The sequence below is a fragment of the Photinus pyralis genome, unplaced genomic scaffold, assembly GCF_008802855.1.
Source record: "Photinus pyralis isolate 1611_PpyrPB1 unplaced genomic scaffold, Ppyr1.3 Ppyr1.4_LG1, whole genome shotgun sequence".
NCBI lineage: Eukaryota > Metazoa > Arthropoda > Insecta > Coleoptera > Lampyridae > Photinus > Photinus pyralis.
The window spans coordinates 24,913,111-24,938,606 of NW_022170249.1; the positions used below are offsets into that span (position 1 = coordinate 24,913,111).

At 37.9% G+C, this 25,496-nt stretch overlaps 3 protein-coding genes across 6 annotated transcripts in view; all 3 read left to right on the top strand.

Annotated features, from left to right (window-relative positions):
- The first annotated feature begins 950 nt into the window (after nucleotides 1–950).
- Nucleotides 951–2,729, top strand: LOC116160526 (putative inorganic phosphate cotransporter). Of its 2 annotated transcripts, XM_031473738.1 has the most exons (6): nucleotides 951–1,025; nucleotides 1,069–1,208; nucleotides 1,254–1,569; nucleotides 1,616–1,986; nucleotides 2,032–2,164; nucleotides 2,211–2,729. In XM_031473738.1, the coding sequence occupies exons 1-6, from the start codon at nucleotides 971–973 to the stop codon at nucleotides 2,663–2,665; spliced, it is 1,470 nt and encodes a 489-aa protein (XP_031329598.1). In that variant the 5' UTR covers nucleotides 951–970; the 3' UTR covers nucleotides 2,666–2,729. The 2 variants fall into 2 exon arrangements, with proteins under 2 accessions (XP_031329598.1, XP_031329597.1); XM_031473737.1 differs by having other exon boundaries at nucleotides 972–1,208.
- A 5,981-nt stretch (nucleotides 2,730–8,710) lies between these two features.
- Nucleotides 8,711–10,644, top strand: LOC116158559 (putative inorganic phosphate cotransporter). The gene is made up of 6 exons (XM_031471354.1): nucleotides 8,711–8,861; nucleotides 8,915–9,054; nucleotides 9,100–9,415; nucleotides 9,467–9,837; nucleotides 9,884–10,016; nucleotides 10,065–10,644. Exons 1-6 carry the CDS (start codon nucleotides 8,804–8,806, stop codon nucleotides 10,502–10,504), a joined length of 1,458 nt encoding a protein of 485 aa, XP_031327214.1. The 5' UTR covers nucleotides 8,711–8,803; the 3' UTR covers nucleotides 10,505–10,644.
- Nucleotides 10,645–19,529: 8,885 nt separating this feature from the next.
- LOC116173371 overlaps nucleotides 19,530–25,496 on the top strand; it is a 52,861-nt gene continuing 46,894 nt past the window's right edge. The window contains exon 1 of one of the 3 annotated variants that reach the window (XM_031490805.1): nucleotides 19,530–19,598. In XM_031490805.1, the coding sequence (XP_031346665.1) occupies nucleotides 19,551–19,598 (48 nt within the window). In that variant the 5' untranslated portion in view covers nucleotides 19,530–19,550. The other 2 variants (XM_031490821.1, XM_031490830.1) reach the window with 2 other exon arrangements.

The following is a 25,496-nucleotide window of genomic DNA, read 5'->3' on the forward strand; positions in this document are numbered from 1 at the left end:
ATAAATAACTAAATAAATGAGTAAATAAATAAATAAATAAATAAATTGGCAATTTGTAAATACTTTAGGAAAGAAATTGAAAAAGGCCACAGGAGAGCACCGTTCAAAAACATTTCCTATTCAAAAAATTAGTCTGGCCATTCAGCGCGGCAATGCCGCTAGTATTATGGGCACTTTCCCTTCTACAATATCTTTAGATGAAATTTTCTTCCTCTCTTAAATCTTGAAACCTTTTTTTTTATTAAATACATGTAAGTTATATTATATATGAAATTCTAGTGACTTTAATAAATAAATAAATAAATACATAAATGAGTAAATAAATAAATAAATAAATCTTCCAAAGAAGCAGACCCAGAATTGAACCTTCGAGGGCGCCTCTGTAATCTACATTATGTGTTTTCCAATTAATGGCAGTTCGACTTATTCTAAAGGTAGCTAGATACTCTTAACGTGACTACCAAAGATAATCACAGCAACAAGATGGACGATTCAGTCACAGTTGATGACTAAAAGAGCGCAGTCGTTCTGACCTTCTCTGATTCTTTCTTGGAAATCAGCAGGATCTCGGCCACCTTGGATCTCTCCATTGCTACCATACCTAAAAACACCTGGAATTTAAAACTTGGTTGAGATGACTCATCGAAAGTGCCTGACAAGCTTGTAAGATGGAAACATGATGGTTAGATCCGTTACTGAGGTTTGGAAAAACTTCAAGTTACCCGTCGCCATCAACAGATTCTTCCATCTCCCAGTTCAGGTACGACTACCTCCGTGGAGAAGAAAAACAACTCATCCAAAATATTGACCAGGATTCGCCTTGTTGAGAACTGCATTCGTGCTTAACAGATTCGCATCATTATCACATGCGCTAAATAACCCATAGATTTTTAACACATTTATCTCAAAGGTCACCGCCATATCTCCCAAACAAACTTTTAATGTGCTGTTCTATTATTATTGTTCAAACATGGCCAATGAACAGTCGTACTTGGAGACCAAAGCGAAAAATCCTCCCGTCTTGCGTAAGTAGCAAAACCGGCGCAAGAATTCCATTAACATTTTCAGGCAAACGGTACGGAACAAGACACACTCAGGCCGTCTTACTCTTTCTCATAACGGCCATCGAGTTTGGAACCCGAATTAATCTACCCGTCGCCATCGTCGCGATGACGACGACCAACTCCACCTCAAACCCCGACGTACCGGTAAATAACGACGGATGTTAACCTATAATTAGCGCGCTTCTATAGACGTACATCTGGAGCTGGGCCGATCATAGCGTGGTGCTATCATCGTACTATTGGGGTTATGTGCCACCGGGTCTAATCGCCGGTCATTTGGTAGCGCGATTTGGCGCGAAATGGTTTTTGGCACTGTCGGGACTGGGAGGTGCATTATGCGCGATTCTAATTCCTGTCCTGGCCCCTTTCGGCTCCTGGACGGTGATGCTATGTAGATTGGGCCAGGGTGTTTGCCATGGGCTTTTATGTCCGTGTTGTCATAGTATGCTAGCGAAATGGGTTCCTAAATGCGAAAGAGCGCGTTTATCTGCATTTGTCTACGGGGGTAAGTGGTTGCTGCTGTTGTGCAGCGTCATCAACTGATGTTACAGGAGGATCGCTGGGGATGGTGTTGTCGTTTGCTCTGAGTGGGTGGATGTGCGGTAGTTGGTTAGGCTGGCCGCTTAGCTTTTACGCGCATGGGTTGGTTGGACTGATCTGGTCCATGGTTTGGATTTTTGTTGGTAAAGGAAGCCCTGCTGAGCATAAGGGAATTAGTGGTGAAGAACGCATGTACATTGAAGCCTCAATAGGCACTGGAGAACCAATACAAGTTACTTCAACTCCATGGAGTTCAATCTTCAAGTCATTTCCAATGTGGGCGATATTGATCGGTAGCTTTGGACAAGTATGGGTCTTGACCACTTTGATGACTAACATCCCAACGTATATAGCAAATGTCCTACGTTTCCAAATTGAGGAGGTATTACCCACCTAACTAATATACTTGAATTAACACTATTTTCAGAATGGACTAATCTCTGGCGGTCCATTTCTACTTTTCTGGATTTGTAGCTTCGTTTGGAGCTACCTCATTGACTTTATCATAACACGCCGAGCTGTGTCTACTGGTACGGCACGGAAGATTGCGACGGGAGTGTGTAAGGTCCTCGGACTTGCATCTTTAGCTATTGGCTTTACTTTCAGCGCTGTACACCCCAGGGATCGGTCTTCTTGTGATCGGGTTAATAAGCGGTTTAAATGTTGATGTTACCATCACAACTTTAGTCATCATGTTTGTTTCTGTTGGGATTTCATCAGGTTTCTTAAGTGGACTTCAAGTAAACCACATCGACTTGTCACCCATACACGCGAGCACGCTAGTTGGACTTACAAACGGTGCCGCAAATATTCTCTCGATAGTCGCACCGCTAATTGTACACTTAATCGTCGTGGAAGCTACCAATCCCGCACAATGGGCGGTGTTATTCTATATTGCATCGGCCATATGCGTGACTTGCACGACCTTCTATGTCGTTTTTGCTTCGGGTGAAATTCAATCGTGGAACGGCCACCAAATTGACTGTATAAGTACTCAAAAAGAGCAAGCGAGAATTTTAGACGAAGCAGTTGGGTTGGAGGATGTTCAGCTAATGACTTAAGTTATTTGAAATTGTTTGTATTTACGACGTTTGGATAAAGTAACCGAACTATAATTTTATGAAACTTGAAAATTGTCCCCTTCCTTATACTACTCCGTTCCATTCGGATTTCCAATGGTGGAAGCCCTGCCCTGCTGCAGATTTATGCTTTGCGATTTCTGTCCAACGCTTTCCAAAGTCTCCAATCATGAAGCGATTTATCCTTTAGGAACGGGAAAAGTCATACGTGGACAAACCAACCGCTCTTTGGTGAATAACGTAGGAATAACGAAGTTATAATTTTGAATCCTTGCCACGGCCGTCTGAATTCAAAAGTGCGCCCTCTGCCAATATCTGCAATCAGATAAAAACACAAAACAAAAGAAACAGAGACAAAAGATTACGGCACGAGCGCATACTTTTTCTAACAAAACAGCAACGCACACGTTAAAGACCAACAAAGGGGAAAGTACAGAAAGGTACATTCAGATGACCTCTAGTGGAAGAATAAGAAACTATGAAATGGCGTTTTCTGAAATAGATGGTTTCACTATGGTACAAAGTATTGCCCTTCTCAAAGGGATGTTCCCATAAAACTGGATAATAGAATACTAAACATGAATTTCCGGAAGGAATATCGCTGAAAAAGTCTCACAATATTCCATCGAAACTGACTCAATATACTCTCGCTTTCGAAGTGGAATTTTTAAATGATCCTAACTGTCACCGGCAAGTCCGCTGGATCTTTTATAATTTTTTGATGGTAACTCTTCCATACTTATAATTTGCGGGCTTTGCTCGAATTTCAGCCTTCTATTTGAACTGACGGACGGCTTTGGTGCTCGTTTCAATTACGGTTCCACGGAGGCTCAAATGCAAATTGAAAGAATGTCGGTCCCCTGTTGACATGTTCACGTTTAGTGCCCAAAAAACGGACCCTGATCCTTAATTTCTCATCTTTAATCGTGAACCAATAGACTGCGCCTACTTGAGCCAATCACGCACATATAAAAGCCATCAATCACCAGATTTCAAAATGGCCGAGTTCGTTGTTCTCACTCTACTCCATGAGATCGTGCCAAACAAATCTGAATCAACTGTTTTTGTCATGTAGAATACATTGAGATTGTCTTACCTCCAGTCTGATTGGCCCCAGTAACTTTACCCAAGCACTTAACTGCTCACGACCCATCCGGTAAGAATTGACCCACAATTTTTTAAGAATTAAATAACCTTAAAATTTTGAAAATATTCTTCTGGAAAAACACTGCCACGTGACTTCGGACCCACCACCAAAGGTGCTACCCGGGTCGGTGTAAAACTGGAGTCTGGAATGTAGGCCGGGGGGTTACCGAATGGAGGTCAACACGTTCAGCCCATGCGGGATCGGACGGGATATTCCCGGCTCTTCTGCAGAAGGACTTGTAACCGCTGCTCTTCCATTTATTACACCTCCTTTAGAGCCTCTCAGGCTTTAGCATTGATGGATTCGCGCCATGCTCGGAAGCAGGGTCATTATATCCTTAATTGGACGACGGACGGACGGAGGTGAGCTGCTCGATCACTAGAGGTTTTCCGCAGGGTGGAGTGTTGTCTCCACTGCTGTGGAATCCTCTGCACTCTGAGCGAGGACGAAGCGTATACACAGGAATGCGCCGGTGATCGCGCGATCTTCTTAACTGGTGGATAGGTGGTAGTAGCCACGCTCCCTCCCCCCACCCGTTAATTAAAAAAAGACCGAGTTCGTTCTATTTATCTTGATGGATTCACTCTTCCAATACGGCGACTGCGTCTGACCAGGTGACTGAGATATTCGAGAGTTATCATAGACTTCCGCCTGACCTGGAAAGGGTACATTGAGCGATTAAGCAAAAAGTCCCCTGCATGTGTATGGGCACGTAGAAGGGCTTTTAGCTGTATGTACATGGAGCCTGAACTCTCGACTGGTATATTAATTTTACACTGTAGTGATGAGGCCAATAATACTGTACTACTGGTGGGCTACTATGAGCAGGACAACGGCTAGGAAAGGTTTTATTTTATTTTATTTTATTTTATTTTATTTTATTTTATTTTATTTTATTTTATTTTATTTTATTTTATTTTATTTTATTTTATTTTATTTTATTTTATTTTATTTTATTTTATTTTATTTTATTTTATTTTATTTTATTTTATTTTATTTTATTTTATTTTATTTTGCCTTTATTTTTGAGTGGGCGGGGTTTCAGCCAAGGCTGCTCTATCAAACCAACCCACTATACATTTACAAATATCCATGCCCGAACCTGGATTCGAACCAGGGACCCTTAGCACCACAGTCCTGCTTTAACTGAACTGCGCCACACGGGCCGGCTTCGGAGACTCACGTACCTAGGAGTCACTGGAGCTATTGAAATCAAACCAACGTTGGTCATAGGGGCACTTCTGAGATTAGAGCCTTACACTTAGCTGTGGAGGCAGAGTCTCGGAAGGGTTCAATACGGCTAAACGATTGGGTTAGGAGGAGTGGGAGGATCGAGGCAGCCTTAGGCACGGGCGGATCCGAGAGGAACACCTCAGATCCGATACCCTCCTCACAAGAAGGGATGTGATCCGGGGTGTCTTACTAACACCGAGGAGTTACAACGTGCCTCTCCCGGATCGGGAGCAATGGCCGAACTCAGATTTCCCGTTCTTGAAACCTAAGGTCCATGTGGTTTATGGACCGGTTTCTAACGGAAAGGGGAACGGGCATGGGTCGCGAAGGCAGTGGTGTGGTCTTTCGCCGGGCCCGAGCCTACCCTAAAAAAGCCAGGATCAAGGTGATCAGTCAATTCCAGGGTGAGTGGCAACTAGCAGCCGGACTCAGACAGCTTATTTAACAAGGCCCCTTTGGCAAATGTGAGTCTTCCAAGCGTATAAAACTGAAGAGAAACCAGATTAAGAAGATTACCAGTGGCCTTAAGGGGCGCTGGATGGTCAACTATCAGTTACACAACATTGGGCTTCTAGGAAAGCCCACGTGCAGATTCTGTGACGAGGCAGTAGAAACAACCGAACATGTGGTTTGTCACTAGAACGCCTTGATCACAGACAGACATCAGATCTATAGTATTAGATCCTTGGCGACAGTTATCTGGAACCTGGGAGGGTGAACCAACTTACGCTAAACACTAAACAGGGTACTATCCTTTCTTGAGAAGAACGGGCTTCGAACGGCTTTGGTGTTCCTAAGTGCTGGCTGGTCGGCCTCCCCTATGAATAGAATAGAATAGAAGCAATCCAATGAATTCTCTTTATTATTGTTAATACCCTACGCTCCTGTGTAATGTAGCAATTGGGCGCTTAAGGCTTAGAAACATTTGGTTTTGGATTTACAAACTTGCGAGTATAGGAAATTTTATACTGGTACCGCTACATAGTGAAAAATAACGAAACTAAAATGCGAAAGAATGAAGCGCTTTCAGATAGCAGTGAGTGTGCCGGTTCTAATGACCGCTCTTCCGGAGCATGAGGAGCAAACTTTCTGCTATAATACCCTTACTTGCATCAAAAACGTAGCCGAACCTTGTTTTTTTTTTAACTCGGCGAGTATATTAGGAAAATTGGGTGGGAGAGAGTGATTCTCCGCTGAAAGTTTCACAACCAAATTCGTGTAATCGAGATAGGTATACGCAAGATTTAACATCTGCGTAGTTGTACGTGGTATTTTTACTGCAAAAGTTGAAGTTAATTGCTAGAAAGTTGCCATTTTGACAAAATTACAGGCCGTGTGTGCTTTTAAATCCACTGTTGAGTTGCCATTACGAGTAAATAAATAAACTAAGGTGCAAATCTATGCAAACGGGAAATTAATTTAGTTGTGCAGAGGAATCGACCGGCTGGCTGAATTATTTTCAATCGTGAACAAATGTATGAAATGTACGTGAGTGAAGATTTTCGTCTTATCGCGGGATTGTTAGATGTTAATCCCGCGGGATCCCGGTATTTGCGGAATCCCGCAAAACTAAATAAATTGCCAAATAAGCAATTCTGTGCGGTTAACTTCTGTATTAAAATAAATCGCTAATTATCACAATATTTAACAAAAAAGTTCCTTCAGACTAACTTAGAACTCAAAAAAAACCTCACCTGTAAAGCACAAAAAGGTGAACTTCTAAAGTGCCTCAAAAATCATAGTATATTTTTAACAAAAAAAGTTTAACAATTATTTAAAAAATAACTTCTTTGTTATGCGTTTCATTAACAAAGTAAACAGAGTCGTCCCCTTGGTCGACAAATTCCTCAGTCCCGCGGGATCCCGCTCCATTTATGTGCGGATCCCGCGATCCCGGTATTGCATTCCCTAGATTCGCGTGATCGTGTTTAAGTAAGTTTTTCCACGAAATCATTGGGGCAAACGTACAGATCGTTTCATTGCGTTCATACTTGAAATGGTTAGTTAAGATAAAAAACAAGTGTGTTAACCCAATTTGTGCGCAGTTTCTAGAATCTGGATTAAACGATTACCGGTAAAAAGTTTAAAGACGAATAATTAGTGTTTTGCTAGCTTTTAAAACCCTAACTATAAAAATGGCAGCGAGTGGGGCGGCCGGAACCTCACCAATCGCTCCGATCAATGTATTACACGGCTATTATTTTGTCCACAACTGTATTTCTGGTCTGCTTCTTACAAGGTGATACGTAATTCAATAAATATCTACTTTATTGCCAACAAGGCACTTCCAAGAGCTTTCAAATTCTATGTAGACATTGATCGGCGCACCTTCCCGTAATCCACCACTGAGTTTTTTAATGCCCGAACCTCCCAGCACACGAGTTTATTATTTTCTTATTACGACTGTTTGCTCTGTTAACCCAAAATCTGAACTAACCTCGCTATATCGTTGCCCAAGACCAAATGCATAGGTACTACAAATCTCCTCGTAAGGAACCATTTTGTCTTTCCTGATTAACTAACACCCACAAAATGGTTTCTTGTCTTTGAAACACGGCCAATCTTACTTGTTGATTCGCTTTATTCATTTTTCCACTAACAATTAAACAAAAGCTAAGGTAATAAATCAAATCCCACGTAGTTCTGAAATATGCCGATTCTGCATTTCTCTCACTACTTAATGACGCTTATTTGGGGTTTGGAGTAGATAGGGCAATATTAAGATACCAACTTTAGCTTTATTTACGACATCTCGTCTCCAGACATCCGGAACCCATTATGAAAACAATGCTCTGCAAAAATTAAAATCCGCAAAAAGGACAATCTTCAATTCCACCAAATGGTTACAGATTTATTGTTGAAATTCCACTGGTCACATAATTTATTGGCCCTTTAAATTTCGACACCATGTAAATTTTCTATGATATGTAGTGCCTAGGCTGATCTAAACCTTGAAATAAAATAATCAACCTGACATACCTCTGTAAAATTCGAAGAAATAAAATCTAAATGTAGAGCAACCGTTACACCACATGAAAAGCAAGTATGACAGGGGTTGGATTAGAACTTGAGGAAATCAAAGGATATATTATGAAACACAATTTGAACAGGAGTTTGAGATAGATGGTTATCGATTATTTCAGGTCAGATGCGAATTATTAACTGCGATGACCATCCCGGCACCGATTTCCCGGCGACCATCTCTAAACCCGGCGATGGGCAATCCCGGCTTCGGTCGTCCCAGTAATTTGAAACGGAGGGATGGAAAACATTTAAGACGCGGTAAACATATGAAGCAAATTCTTGTTTATCATATTGAAACAATTCACCGGAATTAAGTTTTCTGATTTGCTGTCTTTGCTTTCGGTAGCAAATTTGACATCCGCTTCTAAAGCATATCATTATTTATGTAAAAAAAAAAAACAAAAGAGGAATGAGGTTGAACAGACGGCGTTAGGAAAGTGTCCATTGCCGAGATAACCGATGCCGGGAAAGCAATAGTTTCGAGATAAATCGTCGCCCGGTTTAAAGCGCCGGGATGACCGATGCCTGGATAGTAATGTCGCCGGGATGGGATGCACTGGCCTGTCAGTGTTAGAAGCGAGACCCGTATGGCGTAATGACACACATGTGCTTAATAACAGAGAAAATGTCAAGCGTAATAATCACAAAGGTCAACGCGTTATCTCTCTCTGATTTGATGCGACTGCTAGCAGTGTGTTGCCTCACGTTCAACTTAAATGACCACAGAAGAATCTTACGCTTTGGACACCGTAGCGAAAGACCCGCCCACGTTGCGTGAGTAGCAACACTAACACGTGACCTAAATTAACACTCAAAAATTTTCGCAGGGAAATGGTACGGGACGAGACACACGCAGATACTCCTTCTCTTTCTTATCAGCGCCATCGAGTTTGGAACTCGGATCCATCTCTCCGTCGCCATCGTCGCGATGACAACGGCCAACTCCAGCGCAAACCCCGACGTATCGGTAAATAACGGCGGACGTTAACGCATAATTAGCGCGCTTCCACAGACCTACAACTGGAGCTGGACCGATCATAGCGTGGTGTTGTCCTCGTACTATTGGGGTTACGTGCCGCCGCAATTAATCGCCGGTCACTTGGTGGGGCGATTCGGTGCGAAATGGTTTCTGTTGCTGTCGGCATTCGGCGGTTCCCTGTGCGCAATTATTATTCCGTTTTTAGCCGCTTTTGGCCCTTGGACGGTGGTGGTCTCCAGAGTGGTTCAGGGAATTTGCCACGGATTTTTATGTCCGTGTTGTCATAGTATGCTGGCGCAATGGGTGCCAAAATTCGAAAGGGCTCGACTAACTGCATTTGTTTACGCTGGTAACTGAGGTGGGGGTCGCTATTTCAGAGAATTATAGAGTAGTCTTGCAGGTGGACCGTTGGGGATGGTGCTGTCGTTGGCTCTGAGTGGGTGGATGTGCGGTTGTTGGCTGGGTTGGCCGCTTAGCTTTTATGCGCACGGTTTGGTTGGATTAATCTGGTCCATACTCTGGATTTTTGTTGGCAGAGGAAGCCCTGCTGAGCATCAAGGAATTAGTCGTGAAGAACGCATATACATCGAAACCTCAATAGACGCTGGAGATAAAATACGCGTTACCTCCACTCCATGGAGGTCGATCTTCACGTCACTACCAGTCTGGGCGATACTGGTGGGTAGTTGTGGAGAGGTTTGGGTATTGACAACCTTGATGACTAACATCCCGACGTTCATGGCAAATGTCTTGCATTTCGAAATTGAGGAGGTAACAGCCAATCAAGTACGAAGTTGAACTAAATCGTTACTTTCAGAATGGGTTAATATCCGCTGGTCCATTTCTAGTTTTCTGGATTTGTAGCTTCGGTTGGGGTTACCTCATCGACTTTATCATTACACGTGGAATTGTGTCTACTAGTACGGCACGGAAGATTGCGACGGGAGTTGGTAAGTTCTCCACCCCTACAGCCTTTGATATTGATTCAGAATTTTCAGCTCTCTACACTCCAGGAATCGGCCTTTTTGCTATGGGGTTAATAAGCGGCCTTAATTTCGACGTCACCGCCATAACGTTGGTCATCCTCTTTGTTTCTGTTGGAATTGCATCCGGTTTCCTAAGTGGACTTCAAGTAAACCACATAGACTTGTCACCCATACACGCGAGCACGCTGATTGGGCTTACGAATGGTACCGCAAATATTCTCTCCGTGGTCGCACCGTTAATTGTGCACTTAATCGTCGTGGAAGCTACCGATCCCGCACAATGGGGCGTGTTATTCTATATTGCATCGGCCATATGCGTAACCTGCACGACCTTTTATGTTATTTTTTCTTCGGGTGAAACTCAAACATGGAACGGCACTGACACCAATTCAAGTAGTCAAAAACACCAGGCAAGAAGTGCACCCGAACAAGTTAGGCTTGAGCCTATTTGAAAAATATTTTTTTTAATTATGATATATTAATTTTATTATATACAGATTAGTAGTTAAACTGCCCCACACAATTTTTGTAAACTTGTATACATTTTCAGTTAAAACTAAATGAAAACTTGACAGGCAAAGCAAAAATCATCGGGCAATGAACTTTTTTATTTATCTCAACTGCATTCAACCTGGTTTTCTGCTTCCGTCATACGGATTGTTATTAAAGCGCTTGAAAGGCTAAGCGAATTCAAAGCTAAACACCGAAAATGGTTAGTGTATCAGTATCGTATCAGTGAATTCTGTGGATTTTCCGGAATTAAATTAACCCAAGGTCTTCTTGAATTTGGGCTCGCTGACAGTTTTCATTTTTTCGCCAACTTCTACTTTTTTCTCAGTTTGTTGCTCCCATGATTAAAAAATTCGAGCAGAGGATCTGTACTCTCAACTACTCCTAATTTCAAGGTAGGTAGAGGTTAAATTTTGATACTCCACGAAAGAGATTCCTATTGCAGAATATAGGTAGGTACCTATAAACAAGAGATTTTATTTAAAATATACTTTTTATTATACCTGGATCACAATCTCCGTTTTAAACACTCAAATGCGTGCGAAAAAGGGCCTTTAAAACACACGTGCTTTAAAGTTGCTAAGTAACGATACTTCAAGTATGACTTTTGAAACTGTCATCTGGATGAAATAAAAAATCCTCTTAGGTCGCTTTCTGAAAATGCAGAACATTTCTTTGGCTTTTGTACCTATCCTTTGGTTGAAGCTTTCACAAACGCGCGTAATTTAGGGTATGCTTCCAAATCTTTTCCACTTTTTAATCGCAGCATTGCTTTAAAGTTTTGAATGAATGCACCAAAATATAGAAGATTTAAATACCTTTGACATTTCCTTCATATATGCCAGCATTATGGATGCATTTAAGACTGTATTCGTAAGTAACTTCCCATTCATCCATGGAAACAACTTTTCATATTCTTTACAATAGGCTTTACTGGAGTTGGATTTTACACCTACCAACGTTTGTTTAGATTTTACAACAATCGATTTAATGGACGGTGTATTATCTTTTTCAACGGAAATCTTTTAATTCACAAAGACGATGATTTTTATAAGCAAACGTCAAGTGACATTTCCATGGCAATCGTGAAATTACGAACACCCAGCCCACTTAATTAGACATGTATTCGAGTAGGTATAACGTCAATATGACTTCATTGTATTTCCTATTTTTAAATTATACTGCAGGTATAATAAAAAATACTATAAGATACACGTGTATAATTAGTCTTTAAAGCACTTGCAACGTTAAAGGCACTCCGCTTTGCGTCGTGCCCTTAAACTCGTTGCGCGTACTTTAAAGACTTGATTATACACTTGTATCTTAATATACTATACACTGAAACCAATGCGTGAACTTATAAATAAATCAATTTGAATAGTAAGCAACGAAAGCCATATTAGAAAATATTAACACAAAATAAAATGAAATAACATCTGTCAGTTTAGTTTATTAGCATATGCAATTCTGTTGTTGATTGTTGTGTTAGAAAAATGAAATTTGAATAACATATTTTAAACGGTGCTTCTTTACTTTAAATTTTTAAGTACTCTTTTTTTGCTCTTCTTGAAAATGTTCAGGTGCACGGGTCCGTTAACACTGAGAGATTTCATAGTCGTATTGTTTTGAAATGAATGCGCTCATTATGCGCTCATATGCGCCACCTATAATAACTCTTGCGCCATTATCGTTTTTTAGAAATCCGAAAAAACATTTGGGGGGACCAAGTGAACGTACCNGCAGCAACGTCCATTCTAACAAGAAAATTAAGAAACTGATGGGACGGTAATATGTTTCGCGCCAATGTTACAGAGCGGTGTTCTGTTGCACCTCGCAATCCAATCACACCGTAACTTCGTCCTGCAACCAAAAATGTTGCAGAGCGGAGTTACGTTACGATGTTCTGTTGCATGTCTGTACGCGCCTTTTGGACCTCTGGAAACCCTGATAATAAATAGAATTACGGTTGCGTTTGCCCTTTCTGCTGAGACGCATAAGTCATAAAAATTGATTTTTGCTTTTCAACTAAAATTTTTCCAATTAAAAAGAAGATACTGAAAAAATAATTTTGGGAGCCACCTCACGATTTTTACCCCGAACATTAAAATAATGGAGCGCACATATATTATTCGTTTTCACTTTGTTTGTTGTGTGTTTGTTTAAGCACAAATTTTTCCTTTACACTTTTTACCTAATGCATTATTGATGTATACCAGTGTTCTTCAACTGTTTTGGGGCGGCACACTAAAATTATGAAACAAAATTCGCGCACCCTTAGTATTATTATTTTTTTTTGCTTTTTGAGTTAGTAAAACACAAAAGCATTTAAAAGTAGTTTGTAGGTAAACTCCTGACTTGACTTTCCGGCCCTACTTCTTAATAGTTCATTGCCAATATCTGACCATAGTATAACATTTTAGAAAAAATGCCTCTAAGCGCTTTATTTTAACCGCGACGCAAAAAAGTGTAGAAGCCTTTTTTGTAGACCTCATCAAGACACATCTTTTTTGTGATTGATATTTTACACTCTAATGCTTATTTTACAATGAAATTTAGAAAAATAAAAGAAATAACTTTTGAATTCAAAACTTTTCAAACACAAAGGAACTCACAAAAAAATTGTAATGAACTTTTTTGTAGTTTTTTAAGCCATTTTGGCCAATGTATGCGAAAAAAATTTTTTCAAGCCGTTAGACTTAACATTTTGACACTCTCAAGAACCTTGAAGATGGTTACGGATCAAAACCAAAATAGGACGTTTTCGATTCCCCACACCACCCTATATGCACCCCGAATATAAGTTATAACATGAACCATAGAAATAAATAAAATAGATTTAAACTAAAAAAGTGAATATATTCATTTTTTTAAATCATTTTAATTCCTTTTTTAATTGATGTAATTTTAGCTTATTAAGTAAATATTTAAAAATTTCGCGACACCCTTATGAAGTGCTTTCGGCACACACTTTAAGAACCACTATATTATACCGTTGAGTGAAAAAAGCGTGAAATTGGAGAACTTCACGCTGGAGTGTCAACAATCAACATTGGTATTTTCAAAATTTTCTTCTACTATAATTTTCTGCTAATTTGTGTTGCTAATTTAAAATTTTGTGCTCATTACTTTAATTAGTAATTCATTTTTTTCTGATGACACTCACTTCACAACTTCGGGCTGTAGTGTCAACATTGGTGTTTTCAAAATTGTTTATTGCATTAATTTGGTCTCATTTTGTGATAATTTGTTCTGCTAATTTACAATTTTGTGCGAGTCACGGTAAAATTTCAAATTTTTTGGAATGTGCCGCCAGCTTCTCACTGTAGTATCAACATATATATTTTAAACATTTCATTTTATTCACGTTTTGTGCTAATTTGTCCTGCTAATTTAAAGTCTGGTACTCATCCCGTCAATGGGCAATTCAAATTTTTCGCATGACTCGTTCGAGCTAGGTGGATATTATGGCGATCGGCGATCGCCGATTTGTGGACAAAATTTCATCAAATGACATTTTAGATCATTTTATGCAAATTTGAAAGAATAACATTTTCCGTCTGTCTGTACGTAAGTACGTACCTATGTACATTGTGCGTTGGCCGTTTTCCTACGTAAAGGCTCGACGGATTTTGTTCAAATTTTGTTAGGTATTGCTGTGTGCAATGGTATGCGGTCACTACACCACTCACAAAACACCTGTCCAGCTAGGTCAAAACAAATCAAAATTGAAAGTTAGAATTTTATCATCTTTCCTCGTATACATCTGGCATGAAAAATCTTAATATTAACTTAAAATTTCTCAATTTGAGAGACTTGGTGGCCTCGGTCAATTTCCAAAAAGTCAACCACACAAATTTCATTAACTCCTGACATAATTTTTGGGCACGGACATGAAAAACTATCCGGGTGGCACAATGGATTCGAATAAACACAATTAATTGGTTGACTAACATTTATACCAAAACACAACGAAACAAAAAGAAAAGCTTATAAAGCATGTTTGAACATATTACCCCGCACGCAGGCGGGCGACGAATAAAATAAGAGACCTTAAAATTACTTACAGTGTTTTTTCTTAACAATCCAAATAATCCGGCCGTGATTAGCCACATAAAGCGCACTTAACTCACTCACGGTTTATTAATTTATAACATTGGTCTCAATTACAATGAAATTTTGTGTTAAAATAGTGACCCAATTTTCCTGTATAATTAGTCGTAATGACATTTATCAGGCTGAAGAACGTAATGAGGTCTATGAATGCGATATGTGTTTGCACAGCTTGCAACTTGTTTTAATTTAATAAATTTACTATTCTTAAATGTTTTCTATTTCTATAGTAGATTTCTTATTTCCTTAGTTCTTTGGTTCGCCACTAGAGGCCGTGATATTACTTTCTATTCTGCATACACATTCCCTGTACGAGTACTTCTTACCTTCAGAGACGATCTGGGCATCATATTTGTTGCGTGCAAATTTTTCTCGATACGCCGTTACTTTTTACTTGATTTAGTGTCTACCTATTTTGGCTATCAGCATATTTCTTTGGGGTGTTTTCTATCTATTTCTGATGTGCTGTGGCTGTGCTGCATTGAATACGCTTTTCATATTTGTGATTGCAAGTAATTAGTGTGAGATATGTACTTCGGAATTTTTCTTATTAATACGTTTTTTTTAGGGTTTATTTTCCCTCAAAGTTCCCTTAAACTTCTCTCTTAACTTCTCATAGTTTTTTCTTTTGGATTACTTTTCCGTTATTCTCTACCTAGATATTACCTACGTAGAACGTGGATAACATCGCAATTTCACCTGGACCCGCCATCTTAGTGAGATTGACATTGGCGACGTCACGTGAGACATTACATTACCTATCTAAAACACCTGGAGATGTACCTAATCGTTCCTGTCTAACTGCAAGTATTTACGAAACCTTTTAGAGAATATTAGCTTTGTGAATCGCTTCCATATTTCTAATCTTACGTAATTTTTTGTCGTTACCGATTACAATTCTTAATTACCTTATTTGTATCACTAAGAAGAATTTGTTCATACAATCTTATATACATTTTGAATTAAGTAAATTACATTTCCGTTGTATAGAAATTTAGTTATTTGTGCATAGTAAAGTACTTTTTCTTGAGTTAACGTCACGTTCACGCTTTTATACACCGATTTGTACGGACGATCCATGGTTGAGTCAAAATTTTGCTTTTGCTAGTGTAAAGTCATTATTATTGTTTCCGAATGAGTATTAATTACGGTTATCTGTTACAGATAAGGCAGAAAAGCGCCGTGACTTTAGAAGGCAGTTTGAAGACATTATTATTATATTACGGCTTATGGATAATCCGCGCTGCTCCATTATTTATTTTTTTTACTCCGGATCCGTTTAATATAGAGCCACGAAATTTTATTGAGAGCTTGTCAATAGTGCATGTAATTAAATTATGGCGTTTGTAATTTTTTAATAACACTGGAAATAATTAATTTTAAGGTGTAACGTCTTTGAAGATAAAACCACGATAGTAAATCCGTGTTCTTCTATCTTTACACCATCATATTTCTTTTTCTAATAACGATATCGTTACAATTATTCCGGTATCTTAAACTAGAATGATATAATAATATATAATAACTAATATTGTAACAGGCCCTTCAAAATCGCGTATTAATTATCCGCGCAGAGTAAAATTCATCACGCGAGAAACTTTTTTATTTTTTCTAGAATTGTATCACATATTTTGAATGAATTGTGGCCAAAGGGCACAAAAATGTTTTTCAGACGGAATTCTTAAGAAATGGTTTTTTATTTCCTCAGCAGTTTTAGTAAATTGAGCGACTTCAGGAACACTAAAACGCGCAAAGGAAATTATTATTTTTCAAATAATCATTACTAATCTATTTTCAAATAGTGTCTCAAAGATTTAAATATCCATTACACTTACAAAACTCAAAATATTATACACAGGGTTAGTCAAAAGTATAGAATATATCTTATATCTTCGTTAATATGAACTGTACAGCAAAATATTTTACCTATTAATATGAAAGTGAAATGGAAAATTTGTCCGTATACCTAACACAATAAGACATTCTTTGAAAGCAAAATAATTGAATAAATGGATCCGGTTTGGTATCGTCGGAAAGGTGGTTTATTTCCTCCTTACGGCTACATAAAAATAGTAATTTCGTTAATAATTAAACGATTTAAAGTAATTATAAAACCACTTCCAGAATACTAGAGCTTGAAGTTGGAGTGTCATCAGAAAAAATTGAATTACCTACTCATTAACCTGACGGCACAACATTTTAAATTAGCAGCACAAATTAGCACAAAATGANTTTGGATCTCCATAGGTGCGGTTGTCCGCAACTTAACTTTTTTTTAAGTACACTAAATGAAAGCCCTATTCATTCTCTATGCACTGATAATGGGTTGCTATAACTACAACCGTTTTCAAGTAATCAATTATCAAAGTACCATCTGCATCCGCCATTTCTTTTCTTAAAGTCAAAATAACTTAAAAACCATAAATGGTAGATATCGACATGTGGATATCAAAAGAACTGAAATTTCACGTAGAATCCAAAAATGTAATAAAAAATAGGGGTTGCCATTTAAAATAACGAAGTTACTAGCCACTTCCGGTATTTCCGGAAGTGCGTCCATTTTGAAAATATTTTACATCGATTCGGCCTTCGGAGTAACTCCTAAGTACAAATTTTTAAAAACCTACCTATTTTACTTTCTCAGAATCGTTTAACTAAAGCTCCCAAAAAAACACCCTGTATAGTGTTTCTGAAACACTATAATGGCGCCAAGATTTTTGTTTACGGCGCATTTTAGCGCATGATGAAAGGTACGATGTAGTAGAAAAAACATGTTAAAAAACGTAACTTTTGAAAACGCTAAGTTAGACCCTCCACTTTTTAAAAATTTTTTATGGCTTAACCGTAATGGCGCTAGCTTTAATTCAAGTGGCGCAATTGAGCGCATAACCAGGTGTATCAAGTGGCACAAATACCGGTAGCAAAATGCGTTATGGGGGGTTCCGTTCACTTGGCCCCTCCCAAATATATTTAAGGATAACCAAAAAACAAGAATGGCGCAAAGATATATTTTTACGGCGCATTTCAGCGCATACCTGAGAGTACAATTTCGTATGAAAAGATGTTAAAAAAAAGTAACTTTTAAAAACGTTAAGTTGCCCCCCCCCACTTTTTGAAAATTTGTCACGGCTTAACCGTAATGGCGCTAGCTTTAATTCAAGTGGCGCAATTGAGCGCATAACCAAATGTATCAGGTGACCTAGTTACAAGCGACAAAATACGTACTGAGGGGGCTACGTTCACTTGCCCCCCCCCCCAAATGTTTTTTCGGATTTCTAAAAAACGATAATGGCGCAAGAGTTATTATCGGTGGCGCATATGAGCGCATACCGAGCGCATTCATTTCAAAATAATACGACTATCAAATCTCTCAGTGGGGGGGGGGGGCAAGTTAACGGTGGGGGGGCCAAGTTAATGGACCCCTGGTGCACATCGTAGAAGAAATGTGGTTTTAGCATTTTGCTATAAACGTTAAAGAATGGCTGAATCAACAATTTCCTGGGATGTGTGGTCTTGAACATTTATTGAAATAATTATTTTTCTCTTTTTTTTATTTAAACTTTTTATTTTTATTTTTTAAGTTTTTGTTTTATTTTATTTGGAGTGAATTTTTTATAAATTCAATTGTTTATAATTTTTAACGGCCTATTAATTACTGAGAGGCTTTGGAAATCGAAAAACACTGTGAATTATTAGAAATTGTTTAATTATCGAAAATATGTAAAAGATATATATTGTTAAAAAGGTAATAAAATCCTTCATTTGAGGCGATAAAAAAAACTAAGTAGTTCCATTTAAAAAAATCAAGTTACCTTTGATTGAAATTTTGAAAATTGACAAACACAAAAGAAGTTTAATTTTAGTCGTTCGGCGTAATATGTACATTTCATGATTAGTATCACTGCAAAGTCACGGCCTTCTAAGTTTTATGATAACTGCGATATTCAATTTTTACTGGACATTTACTTTTTGAAAAAACGACGAATTGCGGCTAAACGCACGCATTTTAGATATCATGTGTATACATAAAGTCACACTAAAATTGACCAAGGAAACAAAATATGTAGTTCCATTTAAAAAAATGCAACTTTTATATAAGTCGCCCTGTATAACAATTGCAATTTCGGTGAAAATATTTTTAGGTTGTCGCCTGAAGGGTCCTTCAACATTCCCCCACAATGAATTTTAAGTATGCGCGTTAATAAACAAACAATCTTCCACCCACACACTATAATGGCCCACCCTGTATACAGGGTTAGTCAACAGTATGGAATATATCTTATACCTTCGTTAATATGAATTGTACAGTAAAATATTTCTTCGGCTGAACAGTCAATTACATTTCCATGCAGATCCTGAAATGAAATTTAATTAAAATTTGGGTACGTTTTCCCTCGATAACTTCAAATTAATTCATCTTGGGAATCGGATTAATGAATTTGTCGAAGGCTTTAATATTGAAGAATGCAAAAACTGACTTTATCCATGTAGGTACTAGTTTTTAGAATGACTATTTATAAATCTTAACTAACCATTTTTAAAGCTGTTCTACAAGGTTGTTGCTGTAGGTAATTTATAGAGGAGATGTATAAATCAATCAGCTTTGAAAGTGATCAGTTGGTTGCATGGAATGAAAAATTAGTCGCTGTGTGTTTTGGCATTTTTGACTGTTATTCGATGACGACACAAATGAAACCAGTATGCATTGAGGTCCTTGCGAAAAATCTCCTCAGAAAAACACGTACGCGACAAATTAATAATTGAGATTCGTGGGGTTTTTTACCTGATACCACTCATTAATCATTGGTATACCTTTTTATTTGCTGTTATGTGCTGTTGTGCAAGGTGCTTACACCTTTTTTTTTTCATTGCAGGTAAATGTGCCCCACTGCAGCAGGCGTAGAATCTACACGAAACTGTGCCAAAGTAGGTAAGGTTGCTGCAATTACTGAAAGCTAATCAATCATTGTCGTCATTAAAACAAAACGGTATGACTTTTGCCAAACGCCGATGCAAATAAACAATAAAAACGACGGCGAACTTTGGTAATAGCCAAATAGGCGACCATGACGCCTCGATCTCCATGGCCACTTTTGTTATTTTCCTTCGAGCCAAGGTTGGACTTTACGCGGATGAACAAATTATAAGGTATCTACCTTTTTTTGGCGTTGAAAATTATCTTCACGTATTGTGTGTTACGTAAACGTATAGATGATCAAACAATTACGAATGAGGAAATAAACCTCGATGCCTGCAATTACTTTAATTAACCATTCGGAAGATCTGTACCTTTTTTACTTGCACGTCTCGTAAAACTAAATGAGCCGTAAAATGCGACAATCTATTACACAATGTCTCCTACTATTCAAATAATTAATCACGTTTGATACTGTAAAAATTATAATGGCCGGTGGGTTTTCAAAAGATCGCATGCCAGATATAATTTTATGTTAGAATCGTACAGAATTTCTACGTACAAATCTGGTAGCAATTATGCGCTCAGTCACGAAAACTTTTACTTTTTACCGTAAATTACTTTCATTTAAATTCTGTGTAAACCGAGGCGACGTCGACGGATCCATGAAAATTATCACAAACTTGCGGCGGAAAGATTACGTCTTAATTAATGCATGCGATGTCCGGACATTTTAGTGTTTGCAATTTACTCTTCAACAAAGCAAACCGCGAAAAGCGCTTTCGAGTACAAAAACAAGAAAACTGTCGAGTATTAAACAAACTTAAAACAGGGAAAATTTGCGAGTTCATCCCGATGACTTAAAACAAAGATCAGAAATTGTTTAGAGGTATGTATTAGTACTCGCACCATCATTTTCAGGAAAAAAGGATGTTATCGCTTAAAACCCTACCAGGTATACGTACTCGGCAGGGCCTCAAATGGCTAATTTCACGACGTACATTTGCAGAACGACTGAGTTAAAGGTTTTGAAAGACAATGTGGCACCGGGGCGTATAGAATATTCCCTAAATGTACGAAACTTCTAGGTACAACAGGTTTGCATATTAAGGGGTTGGCCCTCCCTTCTTCGGAATAAAATTTTGACTTTCTAAGCGAACTTGACAATTCTTTAGGAAAATAATTATTGACCTCCGGCTCCGACATCCCATATTTCATGGATAGGACTATTTTAATGCTCGTTACACGAAAAATACATTTAAAAAACTACCACTATCACACTAAAATCTAATTAATTCAAACTTATATACCCCATTAATAAATGGGTTTCGGATTGTGATATAAGTGGAAGAAAATAGGTAATTAAATTAAAACGGATGGCATAACCTCTAAAAGATACAACAGGGCACCATTCACGTAAATACGTTCAGATATATATTTCAGACACTCTTAGTTTTATGTCTCTGGATTTTCACATGAGATTTCCACATCTTTCGCAAAATTAGAACCTGTAATTTCAACGACAAAAGCAAAAGTGATATTTCCCCATTCCCAGGTGTACCAATAACGTGCTAACGCGCATACGCTCAGTTACTAAGTGTATGTTACGTCTACTTTGGGCAAATGTAACAAAAATACCTTGAGATAAGCACATGGTAAGCTTAAGCAAAATAGAAGGGGGTCGGGGTCAATGTTGGGGTTCTTGTTCACTAGCAAAAATAAGCAAAAGGGAAATGTGGTAATAGTAAACCGGATATACGCCAGTTAGTCTTTAGCAAATGTCAAAGGTGAGGGAAGAATACTTGATAGGGTTAGAAGAAAAACATTAATTATTGACGTCACTATCGAGGATAATTTAATAAATGATAATGATAAATAAAATTTTACAAATAGGACACTGTAATATGGCCATTTGAAAACGAAACAGAGCTTATTTTGGGAACCTCAAAACATTTACGAAAAAATCCTCGGACCCGTCAATTTTTGATTCAAAGGGGAACAATTTTTTTGGTAGTTTCGCCCCCCTAAGGACAAAGCCCTAGCGGGGGTGACGACCGCCCCCAAAATTTTAAATCGAATGGGGGGTCGAGTGATACCTTATTTTGAAGGTATTTTTATGTGGATTATAACCCTTAAGTTTTAAATCGCTACTAATTTGCCTAGCCGATACAGGGGCTAATAAAAGTTAAAAACGTGTCAACATTTTCTTATGAAAAAAAATGCTTGTAAATTAATTAGTTAAATAACAACAATTAATACAACAATAAATACAAAAAATGTTGTTATCCTACATTCTGAACTGTACTTTTTGTTGTTGTTTTTTTTCTTTTTAATACCTGTAGGTGGCTATGACGAATGTTCCTTTTTCCTAAACGGTACTGTGAATCGTCACAACTGTCGCTATTGGGCTGATTCAAATCCCAGAATATTTCGTGAGGTGCATACACAACGTCCCGAAAAATTGAATGTTTGGGCTGGCATTTTTTGTAACCATATCGTAGGCCCCTTCTTTTTACCTGGCAATCTAACAGGAGAGATGTACCTGCAGTTATTAGAAAATACGATTCACCCAGCATTAGTGGAGATACTAGAAAATAACGAGTACTTGGAAAATCGTCTAGTATTTTAGCAAGATGGTGCGCCACCCCACTATGCTGCAAGGGTTCGTCAATATTTGGACCAAACGTTTCCAGGACAATGGATTGGAAGAAGAGGAGCTATTGAATGACCTCCTCGTTCCTCGGACTTTCCGTTAGATATTTTTTATGGTGACATTTAAAAATTAAAATTTATGCTAGTCAATGAACATCGCTAGAGAACTTGCGACAAGAATAATTGATGAATGTCGTCAAATCACCCCAGAAGTTTTGCAAGATTGATTTTAGCTTTAAGCACTTAAAATAAAATTGATTAAAATCTTAAGAGTTATAATCTACATAAAAATACCTTCAAAATAAGATATCACTCGACCACCCATTCGATTTAAAATTTTGGGGGCACTTGTCACCCCCGTTATGGCTTTGCCCCCAGGGAGGCGAAACTAGCAAAAAAATGGTTCCCCCTTGGATAAAAAATTAACGGGTCCGAGGATTTTTTCGTAAATGTTTTGAAGTCCGCAAAATAGGCTCTGTTTCGTTTTCAAATGGCCACCCTGTATAGATCTGCAATGTCAATATTTGAATTCAGATTAATAAAAATGTTCTGTACCCAATTTATAAATAATCATAATGAACCCATGAGTTTGGAGATTTTCTTGATTTCTTTGAACAAACTAACTTTAAATGAGAAATTAATTTTTTCTATCCAATCCAATTCTAGTGGGTTCATAAAGGGTAAAAATACATGTATTACAGATGACTTCAAATTTGTCCAGAAGTTGATATCTTTAAGAAAAAGTAGATTCAACTTTCCTTATTAAATTTTAAACTTCATTCGATCATTAAGTTATTACGATTTTTGTTAATACAGGGTGTTCCCATTAGAGGGTTGGTTTTTGCAAAATTTTTATTTTCAATATACAAGACATAATTTTTTACATCAATAAAATCACAGTATTTCATATAAGAATGTCCTTCTACAGATGACAATGTTGACATGAAACAAACTCGGTCGGTCCTCCTTACATCAACAATATTTTGGAGAACCACAAAGAGGAGACATGTTCACGGAATCCAAATTTTACATATTACTTGTTCATGACTGTATTTTTGGACAGGTCAGTCCCCTTTTTTTGTTTGACTACCAGTGAAATAACTGCACTGCATTTTTGACAATAGCTCTTTATAGAAAGGAATATACTGGTGCGCTTAATTAGTTTGTCCTTTGTTGAAATACGTCGTTATGTTACTAAAACGTGCATAATTCACGACAGTCTTTCGTGGATACGCACTGGAACTTTTCCGCATAAACTTGTCGTAATCACTCTTTCTAATTCGCGAGGTCCGAATCTCTCTTTACTTTTAGCTGCAAGGTTAACAAATCAGTTATCCAAATCCAAATGATTTTTTCTTTGTAACTGCAAAATGGATGCTCCCGCGATCCAGGGACTGGATTCTCTCTCACCCGGGCTAATTCTCCGCCGAGAAAATAAAATATGACACCTGGGTCACGTAAAGGATTCGAATAAATACACAGTGAATTGATTGACAATGACAAGAATTTATTCCGAAACAATTAAATCAAAGTCCCCGAACTAAAGTAAAGCTTATAACGCTTATTTGGTAGTAATACCCCGCACGCAGGCGGACGATAAAAATAATTAATAATAATAATCAATAATTCAAAGTTTCAGGCTCAATTTATTAAGCCACAAAAACACTCGCTGACAGCTTCAGAACTTCACTTTGCTTTAGATAAACTTGATCTTGATAAATAAGATAAATTTTCAATATCTGCGCGGACGGTAGAAACTTTTAATAGGAGAAGAACTTTAACAAACGGCCACCCTGTACTAGAACTGTTTCCTTTGTCAACTCAGCAAAACTTCTTTCGTAACCGAAGGACACACGTTAAACTTTTATCACAACGTTGGCGAACTTGCTTCTACGCATATTTATTATGAAATCAAAAAAATACCGCGAATCATAATTATACTTGATAGCGCCAGCTTCGAAACGAAGCGCCCTTACTTACGCCGAACTAACGCACACATCTGTATCTCCGTTATCTCATACCAGCGATAAAACACGCGCGATAATGAAACTTCTGATCGTAAACGACCAGATGTGTCTTACATTTTGACACGTAATTTCACGTTTTACAAATATAAATAAAACAATTTACAAGAGTGATAAAAGTTATACGAAGTTTACGCAACTACAACCAAATGCAAAAGGAAACACTTCAGACACAAATCCAAATACAAAAAGCCAACTATGTGCTTATACACTTAATAAAATGAAACATTCTCATTTACAGGATGTCCCGTCATTATTTTTGTTGTTTAGACCTAAACAACGTCTACATGATCTTTCTGATGTAAGGTGTGTTACCTCACCGTAGGGGTATGTCATTATAGTTTTTTTTATAAATAGGGCCACTTCTTAAGGGTCCTTAAACACTCTAGTGGTATTTTAGGTTGAAATCTACCTATAAAAGCTTCGGAATTATTTGGCATTTTTGGTAGATCCTTGTAATGAAATTTTTATGACCTTTTGATGTCAGTAAGTTGATTCAGGAAGTGCGATCACAAACCCATTTCATTACGTTAAATTGGAACGATGTCGAAATTCCCATGAGTAATTGGCTCGCAATGGATGTACGAAAATCAATTTTTCTTTATCTTGAGAGCATCGCGCGTTCGTAGAATTTTTGGTTGCGCCGCAACGAAAAATGCGGTTAAGAGACGTGGGCGAAAAAATTAATGACCTCAATCACCTCGGCGAGTTTCCCCAATGAAATTTGTGCAACATTTCAACGACAAATGGATCGACATTTCCTCCACGTTTTCTGGTAGCCGAAGCACTTGTAGAAATATGACAGGAAGCGTGGAAGATATAACACCAAGTTACCGTTAAACTAAGTGGATGTAGAAGATATTAGACAACGTAATAACTATAAACACTCGAGAGACCAGAAGAGTCAATAGTTGTTAGCATTTCAAACATAATTCCAGTTGGTGCGTGTATTTATGTGCATGCATGCACAAAGTGTGTCTGTGTAATATTAATAAGAATGTGCAAAAGGCGGTGGCAGTGTAATACTAAAGGTGCGGTGTACTTAAAGTTGACATTGAGAGGCGTTATTATGAGGTTTGTATTACAATTTTTCCTGATACTGTTCAATGGCTTGCAACGTTAAACAATCACACACTGATAAATACCTCGTTAGTGACCGCTACTTAATAACGTGTTAACAATAAATTGACTGGAAATATTTAACTTGACGATTTGCTTTTGTTACACCCATTA

Coding starts and splice junctions, on each gene's coding strand:
- LOC116160526 (XM_031473737.1), top strand. CDS start 978: ATGAACAGTCGTACTTGGAGACCAAAGCGAAAAATCCTCCCGTCTTGC. Junction 1,209..1,253: donor CCTCAAACCCCGACGTACCG/GTAAATAACGAC, acceptor GCGCTTCTATAG/ACGTACATCTGGAGCTGGGC. Junction 2,165..2,210: donor GAAGATTGCGACGGGAGTGT/GTAAGGTCCTCG, acceptor CTTTACTTTCAG/CGCTGTACACCCCAGGGATC.
- LOC116158559 (XM_031471354.1), top strand. CDS start 8,804: ATGACCACAGAAGAATCTTACGCTTTGGACACCGTAGCGAAAGACCCG. Junction 9,055..9,099: donor GCGCAAACCCCGACGTATCG/GTAAATAACGGC, acceptor GCGCTTCCACAG/ACCTACAACTGGAGCTGGAC. Junction 9,416..9,466: donor AACTGCATTTGTTTACGCTG/GTAACTGAGGTG, acceptor GTAGTCTTGCAG/GTGGACCGTTGGGGATGGTG.